Below are 13,918 nucleotides of genomic sequence, written 5' to 3'. Positions count from 1 at the left end.
CGTGGCCCTCTGACAGACAACCTGCCTCCGACCCACCACCCTCTCTGGATACAAGTGACAGCACAGATAGGTCGTTGAACTTGCGGTTGGATCTGTGCTGCGCAGAACTCGGAGCCAAACAGACCCCCAGCCTGCCCTGTGGGGTGTGCGCTCCTGCAGGGGCCAGGCCAGGGGGCGGGGGCACTGACTGGCCTTGACCCTTCAGAACTCCTCTACTCCCTTCCCTCGCCTTTAAATGGAATTTTCTTTCCTTTCTCTGACTTCTTGGGGAGAGTTCTTAGACCACTGATGGTCGGGCTTTCCCTTCCCAGTCCATGCAGCAAACACTGAGTTTTCTTCCAAGCAACATGAGGTTTTGGTTTATTGTAGTTTGGTTATTCTTGGGTTCAAGATATTTTCTAATTTCCACAGTGGTTTCTGTGAACTGGGAGTTGTTTTGTGCTGCATTGCTTTTCTTTTTAGTTTACAGTTTCTAACTTGATTTACCTACGGTCAGAAAGTGCGTTCTCTATGTTTCTTCAATGCTCTGATTCAATTGAGACTTGCTTTATGGGCACCATTTGGGCAATTTTGGTAAATATTTGTTGATTTAAGGAGAATGCAGTTGTTGGATGCAGAGTTGATCTGTATCATTTGGGTTGAGTTCATTCATGGTATTTCTAGTCTCCTGTATCCTTTTTTTTTTTAAAGATTTTATTTATTTATTCATGAGCAACAGAGAGAGAGAGAGAGAAGCAGAGACACAGGCAGAGGGAGAAGCAGGCTCCGTGCAGGGAGCCCGACGTGGGACTGGATCCCGAGTCCCCAGGATCACACCCTGGGCTGCAGGCGGTGCTAAGCCTCTGCGCCACCGGGGCTGCCCTCTCCTGTATCCTTAATGATTTATTTTCCCTCCTTGCTCTGTTGATTCCCAAGAGAAATGCTAAAATGTGCCACCATGATTGTGCATCCTCTCTTTCTCATTCCAGTTGGCTCATTTTTGCTTTATGAATTCCGAGGCTGTGTTAGTGGGTGTGTACATGTTTAGAGCTGTGTGTCTTCCTAGTGAACTGACCCTTCATCTTTATGAAATGGTCCTTTTTGTCTAGCAGTGCCTCTTGCCTGTGGTCTCTTTCATCTGATAGTGGTACCTGTACCCACTTGCTCATGGTAGTGTTTGTGTGGTGTATCTCTGTGATTCTTTTTACTTTCAGGCTTTGTGTGGTCCTCCAGTTAAGTATAACTTGAAAACGACCACAGATACTATGCAAATAAATGAGTGTGGCCAGGTCTGGCCTGCACTGGGCCATTTTTGGCCCCCGGTCCACAGGGACTTCTTCTGCTCTGAGGGGTAGTGAAGCAGAAGGATTGGCCTAGCTGTAGCCAGACTCCAGTCTCTGTGAAGACTGGCTTGGTTCTCCTGTCCACTCCCCACTTCTTAGAGCCCCAAGGCAAGCCTCTCCTCCTCCTCCCTGGCAGATACCAAACACCCAGGAGGCTGCTGGATGCCCTCCTCAGCTTCTCAGTCTCTTGGGCACTGTTACCAATGACTGATGAGCAACCTGTGCCAACATCAGGCTTACCTCTCAAAGCCTTTCTTCCCTGGGGTCTCAGATCCCCATGTCCTTGACACTTTTCTTACTCATAGTAAACATAACAAATACATAAATATTATGGTATATTAGTGGGAGGTGAGTACTATGGGGAAAGATATCAGGGCAAGGAGATGCAGAGCATGTAGCGAGGCGAGTGTGATGTGCAAACTGTGGGTTAGGATTGACTTCTTTGGGAGGTCACATTTGAGGGAATTTAGAAGGAGACAAGGGAGTTAGTCATGCAGATGTGAATCTAGAGAAGAGCATGCCAGGCAGGAACAGCCATGCAAAGGGAGCAGCATGGCTGGAATCAGGGCCTGGAGGAGAACCAGGACATGAGGGGCATTCCAAGGACTCAGCTTGACAAGGGAGCCTCTAGAGGGTTCTGAGTGGAGCGATAGATCTGACTTGTTTTTTCTAAGTAAGCTCTATACCCATCATGGGGCTTGAACTCATGACACTGAGATCAAGAGTTGCGTGCTCTACCAACTGAGCCAGCCCGGCGCCCCAGATCTGACTTCTATTTTTAAAGGACCTCCCTGCTGCTGGGTTGAGAACCACCTGTCAGAGGGTAGAGGCCGGGCAGCTAATCTGCGGGATATGGTAGCCACCCAGGCAAGAGGGGTGGTGATCAGGATGGTGGCAGGGACAGGGGGGCGTGGCTTCCTGAGGGTGGAGCCAGTGGGATTCTCTGGAAGGTGAGGAGAGGAGGAGGAAGGTCGGGCTGGTCAGGCCACCTCAGGCTCCTCCTTCCTAGAGGGTGTAGAGTCCCACACAGCAGTGGGAGGATGAAGCCCTCCTGTAAACCCGCCCCGATGCTCACCCCCACTGGTGGACCTGGGGGCCAGGTGGGGGGCCCAGTGCTTTCCCGGGTCCAGGTCCGGGATGGACGGGGAGTGCAGCCAGCGCTCCCCGGGTGTGGGCCGCAGAGCTCCCGGCCTGATCAGCCCAGGCCCAGGAATGATGCACAGCCGACTGGACTGGTGGGACTTGGGACTCCGTAGAGCTCGGCCTCGGGCTCTGAGATGACATCTTCACATGACCTGGGGCGTCAGGAAGCCACGAGGGCTCAGGAGTGGGGAGCAGGGCGCAGGGGGCAGGGAGCCCCAGCCCACAGGTGGGGCCTAAACCACAGGATGGAGCTCCCCCTAGGGGGCAAGCAGCAGAGCCCGGAGGCCCAGCTGGGGGCGGAGGGAAGCAGGCGGGCAGAGGACTGACCGCAGGTTTGCGGCTTGGGGCACATGCCAGGTCCCCCTCGGCTGCACCCTGGGGTAGCAGGTGTCCCCGCGCTGTGTCCCTGTGCAGCTGTATGAAGCCAGGGCAGCCTAGCAGAGGCCAGCTGGGGCTGGAGAAGGGGTGTCGGTACAGAGCACTGCCAGGAGTGGCGGGAGGCGGTGGGGCCGGGGCCGCTGCACCCACCCAGCCAGCCTGTGTGCCCCCCTCACTCCCACACTGGCCCACCCCCCCAGCTCACACACTCCACCCAAGAAACACTCGGGCTGCATCGTTCATTTAATGACACTGTTCTTCCATTTTCCTGGCATGCGCTGTGTCCACCCCCATGGCCCCCTCGGTCAGGCATGCGAATGTCCCACGATGCCCAGGGCCGAGCGTGGTACTACTTCTTCTTTGGAACTTTTTCCTTTTTGATCAGTTCAGAAAATTCTAGGATAGGAGACAGATTTCTAGTAAATAATCCCCTGGCCTTGTGCCCCTCAAGGCCTGCAGACCCAATGGGGAGGCACGCCCCATTTTATGAGGGGGAGTCTCACCTGTAGGGGATCCCGTGGCCTGCCCTGCTGGGCCCTGAGGAGCAGGGCCGACCAGAGCTGTGCCGTCTGCACCCCCCGCGGTTGCTGTGGGCCCTGTGTCCCCACCCAGGGCCTGCGTGGTGGACTAATGATGGACTGGGTCATCCTGCCTTTCTCAGTGGGGAAACTGAGGCCCAGTTGAGAGGCTGGGGCGCTGAATCCTGAGCCATCCCCTCGGCCAGGCTGCCCTCTGCGATCCTGGGGCTACCTGGCAAGGCAGGCTTTGCGGGCCCAGAGAGCTGAGCTCAGGCTCCCAGCGGGCGGGGCAGTGTGGAGGCCTGTCCGTCCTGGGCCCTGAGCCTCGCTCCGCTGTTCTCAGGGGCCACCGTGCTGCCTTCTGCCTTCTGGTCCCCGAGCCAGCCCGAAGGGGTGCTGTGTGGGGACCAGACCTCGGGGCCTTGGGCTCTGGTTCCCACCTTCAAACCTCCCCCTGCCCCTCAGACCACCCCGCCCCCGCCCAGCCGACCCTCGCCCACTTAGAGACCGTGGGCCCCCCGCCCCCCGCACACTCAGCATCTCTGACGCTTGGTTTCCCGCTGTGCGGGGCTGCACCCACCCAACATGGCCGAGCGCCCCGTGCCCGGGGGTGGGGGCCAACTGGAGGCTCCTGGCGTCCCCCCCAGTCCGCACCCACCCACCTTCGAAGTCAATCCTCCCGTCGCCGTCCGTGTCGGCCACCTGGATCATGGCCTCGGCCTCCTCGTCCGTCAGCGGGGCAGTGGGCCCGCTGCTGGGAATGGTGGACAGGATGTACCTGGGGTGGGGGGCGGGGGCGGGCTCGGGTCAGAGCTGGGGGTCCGGCCGGCACCCAGTGGTTTGCACAGGGCCCCCTCCCCGTCCTACAGGTGGGGAACGAGCCCTGCTGGAGGGGGTGTCCGGGCCCGGCCCCAGCGTGGGGTGCCTAGACTTTCTGGCCGGGCCCGGCCCCCCGGGGTGCTGGGGGGCTCAGTACCCCACCCCCGGCCGGGGGCCATTACTTGATCTCGTTCCACTCGATGAAGCCGCTCTTGTCCTTGTCCAGGGTCTGGAAGGCCTGGCGGATGGCACTGTCCAGCTGGCCCGCGGCCTGGAACTTCTGCATGTACTCCAGGAACTTGAGGTAGTTGAAGGAGCCTGGGACGGCCGGGCGCGGGTCACCAGGGCCCAGGGGGACGCTTCCGCCCTGCGGTGGGGACAGCCCCCTCCCCCCACCCCGCGGGGCTGGTGGCTCAGCCCCGGGAACGGGGAGCCCGCCGATGGGGCTCCTGCGGCTCCTGCGTCCCCGGCCCGGCCGGGCCCGGGGCGGGGGGACAGTGCCGGGGACGCGGGGCGCGCTCTACCGTGATGCCTCATGTCCGTGGGCAGCAGCTCTATGTCCTTGTCCGACAGGGACGTGCCCATAGCCAAGGCCATCTTCTTCATCTGAGAGGAGAATTCCTCGTCCATCGTGGCCCTGCGGGGGATGGGAGGCAGCTTGGGGGGCGCGCACGGCAGGGGACAGGGCGCTCTGCTGGGACCGGAGCAGACACAGTCCCTGCAGGTGCCAACTCCTGCCTCCTGAGCAGGGTCCCCAGGGGCCCAGACCAGGCGTGCGGCTGCCCTTGACCACAGAGGACACTCCTGTGCCCGGGGCCCCCCTCTTGCCGGCGGGCCATCCTGAGTGTCACTTGCTCTCACGGAAGAGGCCGAGGCCCCCAGACGGTCAGTGAAGAGCACAAGGCCCTTCCCTCGGCTCCCAACAGGTGGTGGCTGCCCTCGGCCCCCTCAACGCCGCCAGGGAACTTCTGTCTGTCCTTTCAGGCCCGTCTCAAAGCCGCCTCCTCCGGGAAGCCGCCCCATACCTGAGGCCCCACCTCCTTCCCCCGTGACTGCGGCCCACAGCCCTGGCCTCGCCCTCCCAGGCCCCGCAGCGGGGCGTGCTGACAGAGGCCAGCCTTGGGTTGGCTCCGGGAGATGGGCGCCCGGGCGCCCCAAGCGGGGAGGCCCGCTGCCCCCTGTTCACGGAAAGTCGCTGTCAAGCAGGAGCCACTGAGGCAGGCCAGGCTTCCAGCCGAGCGGGTGGGGGTCTGGTCACAGGCTGACGGGCCAGCAGGTGGGGACCGGGCTGTCCTGTGGCCCTCAAGGCAGTGCCTTGTGACCTGCCGGGCTCTCGGGTTGCTGTCCCCAGGGGGGGTTGGGTTCTGGGGCTTGTGGCAAAACAGCTATTTCAGAGGCTCCTTGGCCTTCTCAAAAGTTCACGAGGTTGCAGAACTTTCCGGAACATACTCCCAGGACCAGGGGGGCAGCCCAGGGGCCCATGCATCCTGCGTGGGGCTGGGCAGTGGCCGGAGGGATCTCTACTCTCCTCCCGATAGAGGAGCCACGGGTCAAAGGTTGCGGCTCAACCCTGGCAGGAGCCTGTGGGGGGCAGGGCGTGCTGCCTATGCCCCCGGACTTCCTGGCCCGGGAGCACCCCACGGCTGCCCTGGGCCTCGGTCTCCTCATCTGTGGAGTGGGGAGACCCCTGCCCATCCTGCCCCTTCTCAGGGTCAAGTGAGGAGCCAGGAAGGAAGGTAGATGCTGGGGGAAGGGCTCCGGGGCCTGAGATGGGCCTGGAGCGGGTCCCCGGCCGTCGTGCCCGGAAGGAGGCTCCTGGGGGGCTGGCCTGGGAGGCGGGGGGCAGCTGCCATCGGAGGCCCGCTCAGAGGCGAGACCCGGCTTCTGCTCTCCCGGGCCAGGGTCTCAGAGCTCTGTGCTGCAAGGAGGTGCCCTGCCCGCCCCCCTGGGCGCCCTGGCTGTGCCTTGTTGCCAGCCAGTCCCACACGGCTGCTGTCAGGGGTGCCCCCGCAGGAAGGCAGGGGAGCCCAAGCTCGGAGCTGGAGCGGGGGCGAGCCCGGGGCCTCGGCCGCCCCGTTAGTTTATTTATAGCCCTGATCCAGGGCCCGGGCCGCAGCCGCACTCACCCCAGAGGGAGGCTGACGTGTCCCGCCAGGGCTGGGGGCTGGGAACTGCGGACACCACACAGAGCCAGCGTCTGGTGGCCCGGGGGCCCCCCCAGCCTCCTGGGCTGCTCCCACTTGGTGCCTCCCGAGCACGACCCCTCCCTCCCTCCCTCCTCACCCGGACGCCCGCCGTCCTGGGGCCGCGTTCTGCTGGCATCTGCCAGCGAGTCACCCACCAAGCTCAGGTGCTGACGGGAGAAGAACGCTGCACGGGCTGGGGGCGGGGGTAACTGAGGCAGGGGGCCCAGCAGGGGGGGCCTGGGTCCCAGGGAGCGCGGGGCTGGGGGCTGACAGAGGCAGGGACTCACGTGAAGCCGTGAGGGTACCTCCAGAGTCAGTGGGTCTGTTGGCCCTGGGGGCTCCCGGTCCCCCACTCCGCACCTGGGGTCCTGAGGTCTCGGCCTCCCCACACGGCTCCCCAGCTCCTGGCGCTGTCGGAGGCCACGGAAGCGAGGTGCACCCCGGGCCCACCCCTGCGGCCCCCAGCTGCCTCCAGACTGGGGCTCCCCCGGGGCCGCCCCTCCCCCTCCGCCTCCTTGCCCTGCATGCCCTGGGCCTCCCTGCGGCCTCCTCGGCCCCCCGGGCCTCTGCTTGTCCTGTGGATGATAACGCAGCTGGGCAGCCCGGCTGGGCCTGGAGCCCACACCGCCCCTCCCGGGCAGGGCTCACCTCCGCCTGGTTTCCCTTGAGGGTTCTGGGGAGGCAGGTCAGGCTGGGGTGCTGGGAGTCTGCCCCAGGGGCCCCAGCTTTTATACCTGCGAGCACTGGGGCTATTGACAGCCGGGCTGCACCTGTCCCCCAGCGCCTGCCCCTCCCGGCCACTCCCGCCTGGCGCTGCCTCCCCCAGGGGCTCACTGGCACTTGGCGCCTCCACGCGGGGCAGGCTGACCCTGGGCAGCGCCCGGCCTCCCCGAGCCCAGGGCGGGGGGGCGAGTGGGCAGCTCGGGGGCAGGTGCGGTGTCCGCCACGTTAGGTCCACCCTGCCCCCGGCCGTACCGTGTGAGGGAGGGCATCCAGGACGGGCTGGCCGGGGCCGCCAGGGTCACGGGGGCGTGCAGACTCACCTGCATGTCCGAGAAGCCACTGGACCGGGGACCTCCTCTGGTGAGCAGCCAGGCCGGGCAGCTGTCCTTTGTCCCTGGGTCACCGTGGGGGGCCAGGGAGCCACGGTGGGGCGGACCAAGCGGGGGAGGGCAGGGGAGGGTCCGTCAGCCCCAAGGTCCTGGGGAGCAGGGCCGTGGGACCCCAGGCAGTGCTGGCCTCTCCCTGGGGGGGGCCTGAAAGACAGTCACCGGCTTGAGCACAAGGAGACCAACGCAGACGCACCCAAGGGCTCCTGCCCGACACCCCTCAGGTCCTCTGGTTTTTAACAAGCTGCACAGACCCCCGGGGCAACCTCTTCCCAGCCCCTGGCCACCACCAGCTGCCCTCCGTGCGGCTTCCCTGCTCCGCATTTTGCACGGCGTGGACGCGGCTCTGAGATCTGCTTTCTCTGCGTGAGAGTCGCTCGCGCATCCCCGGGAAATTCACACGTCCTATGCGCCGCCTCGTGTAATGGCTTCACACGAGGCCGGCCATGCTCCAGAAAGTTCCTCCACTGGCCGCCTGCTGCCGGACCCTGAACCGATCCCAGCGTTTTGCTGGTAGAGATGCTGTTTCAGCGTGTGTCTCTGTGGGGGGGCGTCTCTGGCTCCGAGGCCGCCTGGGAGCTCTCCGTCGTGCCCGTGTGCTCGGCCCAGCGCGGGGTGCACACCTGCACACGCCCGCGAGGCCCCCAGCAGGCAGCACTTCCCCGCGCCGCACGTGGCCCTACGGGGGAGGCCGTTGCGCACAGGCAGGAGGAGCCACACGCTCCCCAGGCCGATGGACCCCGACCCTCACGCGGACGGGAAGAAGCCAGTCACGGAGGAGCCCATGGCGCACGGTGCAGTTTGTATAAAATACCTCGAATTGGCAAATCCACGGACCTACAGAGACAGAGGGCAGGTCGTGGCTGCCGAGGGCTGGAGGGAAAGGGAGTGAGGAGTCAGTGCTGACCGGGTACAGGCTTTTCTTCTGGAGAGGGGAGAATGTTCTAGAACTGAATAGAGGTGGTGGTTGCACACTGTGAACGTGCTGAATGCCCTTGAATGGTTCATGTTAAAATGATTTGTTTTACATCATGTGCATTTCCTGGATTTAAAAAAAGGGGGGGGGGCAGTCCTTGTGGCTCAAGGGTTTAGCACCTGCCTTCAGCCCAGGTCATGATCCTGGGGTCCCCGGATCAAGTCCCACGTCGGGCTCCCCCCAAGGAGCCTGCTTCTCCTTCTGCCTGTGTCTCTGCTTTTCTCTCTCTCTCTCTCTGTCTCTATGAATACATAAATAAAATATAAAAAAAAAAAAAAGGAATAGGGGCCCCCGGGCAGCTCCGTAGTTGAACATCTAACTTTGGCTCAGGTCGTGACCCCGGGGGTCCCGGGATGGAGTCTCGCATCTGGCCCCCTGCTCAGTCTACTTCTCCCTCTCCTGCTCCCCCTGCTGGTGCTCCTTCTCTCACTCTCTGTCAAATAAATAAATAAAATCTTAAAAAAAAAAAAAAGAAAGAAAAAGAAATATGCAGAACAGGAAACGATGCTTTTAATGAAGCATAAATCAAACAGAAAACATAAATAAGCAGCAGGACTGGCCAAGCGCTGAGCCGGCCCGCCTGACCCCACGAGGGAAGCCCCTGGAAGACCCAGTCTGTGTCCACCTCTGTGGGGGCTGCACATGAGGGGTGGGGGAGCCTGCTGCGAGCTCCCGGGAAGGGGTGCGGGGTGCGGGGTGCGGGCAGCCCCTCTGCTTTCATTTCTGTCCGGAGTCAGGCCGCACCTCCTCGCCCACAGCTCTGTGGCCCCCACGCTGGGCTGAGCTGGCCTGGGGGCAACTCTGGGGACACTGTCCTCCCCCCACATATGCAGGCCCTACAGCCCTGCCCCTCCCGCGTGGAGCAAGTGTGGGGTGGGGGGCCGGCCCTGGGCCCCCCCGTGGCCCCCCAGCCCTGCCCCGAGCCCCAAGAGTGTGAGGCCAGTCAGCCCTTCTGTTCTAGCGAGCAGTGAGGACAAGAGCCTCGGCCTCCTCCCAGGTCACGGCGTAACCCCCCGGGGGTGCTGGGGGTGCTGGGGGCACCTGGCTGGCTCTGGGCACTGGCACCCTCCGCAGAGGCCCCCTGCCCTCTGAGGCCTCTTGGGGAAGAGCCGGGACCCCTTTCATCCTCACCCCGCCGAGCACAGCTGGGGTGGGCAGGCTTGTGGAGGAGACTTCTGCGTCTGGGGCCTGTCCACCAGCAAGTTCACACAGATGGGGGCAGGCTGTGAGGACAGTAAGGAGCACCTGACCCCCTCCCCCACCCCCAGCCTGTGGCCACGTCCCCTGTGCAGGGGGCCTGGGGGTGCAGGGGTGCCAGGTCCCTTGGGGCTGAAGGCCCAGCAGGCAGGGTGTCCCCGGGGCAGTGCCCACTGTGGTGCCCACATGAGGGGTTGTGGGCGGGATCCGGGCAAGCTCAAACGCTAACATGTCTTCTTATTATAGGCGGGACTCTACGGACACCCACACCCACCCTGTGCCCTTGGCCCTGCCCCTGTGTCGTGGGATGGACGGTGCCCCCAGAAGGTATGTCTGTGTCCCAGTCCTGTCAATAGGATCTCCTTTGGAAATAGGGTCTTCATCAATGTGCTCAAGTTAGTGTGGGGCCCTATAGTTAGCACCAGGCCCTACAGTGAGCCCGGGGCCCTACGGTGAGCCCGGGGCCCTGAAGCCAGCATGGGGCCCTTCCGGATCGGGCTGGGCCCTCAGTCCACTGGCTGGCTCCTTATGAGAAGAGGAGAGACCCAGGGGATGGTGTGGCAGGGCCGCAGGCACAGACCGCTGGTGCCCCTGGGAGCTGGAGGAGGCAGGCGGGGGTCCCCTAGCCCATCAGCGCCCGGGGCTGCCAACAGCTCAGTGCCAGGCCCCAGAGTCGTGGGTCCATTTCTGCTGCTTTGTGGCCCCGGTTCGTGGTCATTTGTGAGGGCGGCTCCAGGATGTCCAGCCTCAGGTGAGGACTCGGGCAGTGTGGCTCCTCCCTTATTAGGGGCCTGGATGCCCCGGGGGGGGGGAACACAGGAGGCCTCCCCCCCAGGCTGGCCGGGCTCCCGGGCTCCGCGGCGCCTGGCATGGCCAGACCAGGGTGCGCATCTGAGGCTGGATGTGAGGGGTGCCCGGCTGACGGGTGAGCGGTCCGGGCTCCCCAGGCCTCAGGCCGCGCTGGCTGTTCCCGCTCTTGCGTGGGTTTCCTCAGTGATTCTGACTCTCTAGCGTATTTTACATTAAAATATCAGCCACCTGCTTACGGAGTTTGACGGCTTTGCTGAGCTACAACTCCTACACCACAAAGGTCAGTGCTCAGAATGCACAATTCAGGGTTTTGTGCGGATAGTCACAGGGTTGCACAACCACCTCCTCTGTTCCAGAACACGGTGATCACCCCAGAAGCGGGCCCTGCGCCCCTTCGCGGGTCTGCCCCTCCCTGCGCCACGGCTCTGTGGTCAGGGGCAGTGTGGTCCCTCACACGGATGCCCATGGCATCTGTCCCTCCTCGCCTGGCTTCTCTGCCTGAGCACGTCTCCCAGGTCCCCATGTCCCAGCAGGTGTTTGAGGACAATGCACCACACTTCGTGGGCCCACTCACCTGTAGACAGACATAACCCCCGAGTTTCTGGGGCCCCTTGGTGCCCCCCTCATGTCACCCCACCTGGCCCCAAAGGGAGGGGCCTCCCCTCTCCTGCATGTCCTCTGGGCCCAGACTCCTTTCTGTGGACACCCTTCCCGGCCCGGCCTGCGCCCTCGGGTCCTGGGTGGGGCAGGCAGGACGTGGGCTTGCCCCCGATGGGACCCCTGGGACCGTAGGTGCAGAGGCTCTTGGCCATGACCCCGGTCTCCGTGGGCCGAGGGAAGCTCACTGTGTGTCCCGTGGTGGAGAAGCCAGGGAGGAGGCGTGACTGCCAGCCGGGCCTCTGTGGGTGGAAGCAGGGCCTTGGGCAGTGGCCACTCAGGTAGGTGGCAGCCCTGCCCCGGCCCTTATCGGGCCCAGCCCCCGCTCCGCTGTGGAGGGCTCTGGGGCATCCTGCCTGCCCCAGCTCAGGGGAGGAGGGCGCGCGTCCTCAGGAAACTGGGGCCACCCCAGATTGGCCTGCCCTGTTTCTTCTCAGAGGTCAGGGGACTTGACCCCCGGCCCGGAGGCCAAGGAAAGATTCCCAGGCAGCCCGACTGGCCCCGAGCAGCTCAGCTGCGCCCTCCGCGGGGCTGCCAGGCCCTGTCCACCCAGGCGGTCTCATCACAGCCGGGGCTCCGGAAACCCTGGACGGACAGCAGTGCCCGTCTGGGGGGAAGCAGGCAGACAGACGTCCCCTGAATTCCAGCGCCAGCCTCCCTGCCCCACGCTGGGCCGACAGTGAGCGCTTGCTGGTGGGCCACACGTGGGAAGCACTGATCCAAGGGACAGATTCATGGGCGGGGACACCTGGGACACCTCTAGCTCAATGGTCACTGTGCCGGGGGAGTAGCTCCTGGTCGCCCGAGGGGGAAGGGGTGTCACTCTGGCCAAAAGGGGTGGGAGTGTTGCCCCTGGAGCCCCCGGGGTCTTCCCCTGCCCTGCCTGGACCCCAGAGGACGGTCCGTGGCCCCAAGGCTCCAGGATGTGGCCCACCCTCTGCCTAGGCTTGTGCTGCAGGCGGCCGGAGGGTTGGGAGTGTGTGCACATGGTGGCGCACACAACTGTCTCCTGACCCTGGTCTCTGAGGCCGGCCACAGTGATGCAGAGGCTCGGGGCAAAGGTAACTCAGGGCCACGGGTCACCTCCCCCGCCTGTCCCCAAGGGGCCTCCCCGGCCTCGTGGGTATCTGGGGTGCCCCCTTGGGTGGGCAGAAGCAGGCCCCTCTACACGGAGCCAGGCGGCATTGGGCTTGCCTCCTGGGTGGGGAGGGGAGGTCGCGGACCGTGGACCCGGCCCCCTTCCCGTGGGTGCTCTCCTGGGGCAGAGACCTCAGCCCGCCTCACCCCCAGGGGCCTCCCTGCTCCTGGGGCTGGGATCAGAGCACCTGCCACAGGGCAGGCCGTCTGCCGGGCCACTCCACCTGTGGCTCTCTCACCGTCCACAGCGGCCTGTGGGGCAAAGCCTCTTAGAGCAGCTGCCACACAGCCAGGGCCAGTTGGAAGGTTCTGGATGCCCTGTCCTCCACGGGCCTGTGGTGGCGGAGAACTGCCCGCAGCCTCCGGGAGGGACTTTCTACACCGGGAGCCCCCTCAGGAGAAGGGCAGGTTTAGGCAGCCTCTCCCTAAGGGGCTGACTCCTCGCCCGGAGCACCAGGCTCCCTCCCGCTCCCCAAAGCCCCCGGGCCTGGGAGGGGGAGCAGGTCCCTGGGGGGGGGAGCAGGTGCCCCCTCCTGCGCCCCCCCTGCCCTCCAGCGGGCCCTGCGCAGGGGCTTTGCTCACCACCCGGGGGATGGACCGCGCGGAAGGAGCCTGACCCGAGTTACATAAAACCCAGATGCTCAACGCCCCCCCCCCGCCCCCCCGCAGCGGGCGCGCATCGGGCAAGATGGCGAGGGGGGGCGGGGAGGGGACGGTCCCCGGGTGCCCGGCTGTGCGCCCCGGGCGGGGGCGGGGGCGGCCTCCTCCTCTCCCCGGTCGCGGGCTGCACAGGCGGGCGGCTCCTGCAAAAATACCCCCAAGGGCGCCGCCCCAAGGGCGCGGGCCGGACCCGCGCCTCCGAACCTGCGTGTGCGGCCCGCGCGTGGCCCCCCTGCGCGCCTTCGCATCCCCCTGCGTGCTCGTGCGCCCCGGTGTGCCGCCCGCCCGCAACTCCCCGCCGCGGGGCGCCCCCCAGCCCCCGGCGCGTCTCCGTGTCCCCCAGCTCCCCCAGCTCCCCCCGCCCGTGCCCCCCAGCTCCCCCAGCCCCCCAGCTCCCCCCGCCCGTGCTCCCCAGCTGCCCCCGTGCCCCCAGCTCCCCCCCGCCCGTGCCCCCCAACTCCCCCAGCTCCCCCAGCCCCCAGTGCTCCCCAGCTCCCCCCGCCCGTGCCCCCAGCTCCCCCCGCCCGTGCTCCCCAACTACCCCCGTGCCCCCCAGCTCCCCCCGCCCGTGCCCCCCAACTCCCCCAGCTCCCCCAGCCCCCCGTGCTCCCCAGCTCCCCCCGCCCGTGCCCCCAGCTCCCCCAGGCCCCCGGCTCCCCACGCCCGTGCCCCCCAGCTCCCCCAGCTCCCCCCGCCCGTGCCCCCAGCTCCCCCCGCCCGTGCCCCCAGCTCCCCCAGCCCCCCAGCTCCCCCAGCCCCCCAGCTCCCCCCGCCCGTGCCCCCCAGCTCCCCCCGCGCGTCTCCGTGCCCCCCAGCCGCGGAGGGAGCTCCCCCCCCCCCCCCCCCCCGCCCGCGCGCGCTCCCGCCAGTGTTTTCGGACTGCACCAGCCCCAGCCCCGCGGCGCCGCCGAGCCTCCTCGTCCGCGCCCCGCCCGCCCCGCCCGCCCGGGCCCGCTCCTGCGGCTGCGGCTGCGGCGGTGGGCGCTCGGGGGGCGCTCGGGGGGCG

The 13,918-nt window shown here is 65.5% G+C and overlaps 1 protein-coding gene across 5 annotated transcripts; it reads right to left on the bottom strand.

Moving 5' to 3' along the window:
* Nucleotides 1-3,068: 3,068 nt before the first annotated feature.
* On the bottom strand, nt 3,069-9,093 carry PVALEF (parvalbumin like EF-hand containing). 5 transcript variants are annotated; one of them, XM_077854553.1, is made up of 5 exons: nt 7,410-9,093; nt 4,705-4,817; nt 4,363-4,498; nt 4,024-4,139; nt 3,069-3,239 (listed from the first exon to the last, which is right to left on the bottom strand). In XM_077854553.1, exons 2-5 carry the CDS (start codon nt 4,808-4,810, stop codon nt 3,193-3,195), a joined length of 405 nt encoding a protein of 134 aa, XP_077710679.1. In that variant the 5' UTR covers nt 4,811-4,817; nt 7,410-9,093; the 3' UTR covers nt 3,069-3,192. The 5 variants fall into 5 exon arrangements, with proteins under 5 accessions (XP_077710679.1, XP_077710678.1, XP_077710677.1 ...); XM_077854552.1 differs by lacking the exon at nt 7,410-9,093 and adding an exon at nt 7,101-7,233; XM_077854551.1 differs by lacking the exon at nt 7,410-9,093 and adding an exon at nt 7,015-7,174.
* Nucleotides 9,094-13,918: the final 4,825 nt, after the last annotated feature.

Source organism: Canis aureus, chromosome 16 (assembly GCF_053574225.1).
Source record: "Canis aureus isolate CA01 chromosome 16, VMU_Caureus_v.1.0, whole genome shotgun sequence".
NCBI lineage: Eukaryota > Metazoa > Chordata > Mammalia > Carnivora > Canidae > Canis > Canis aureus.
Note: the sequence above shows the minus strand (reverse complement) of the source record. Positions and strands in the feature narration are given on the sequence as shown.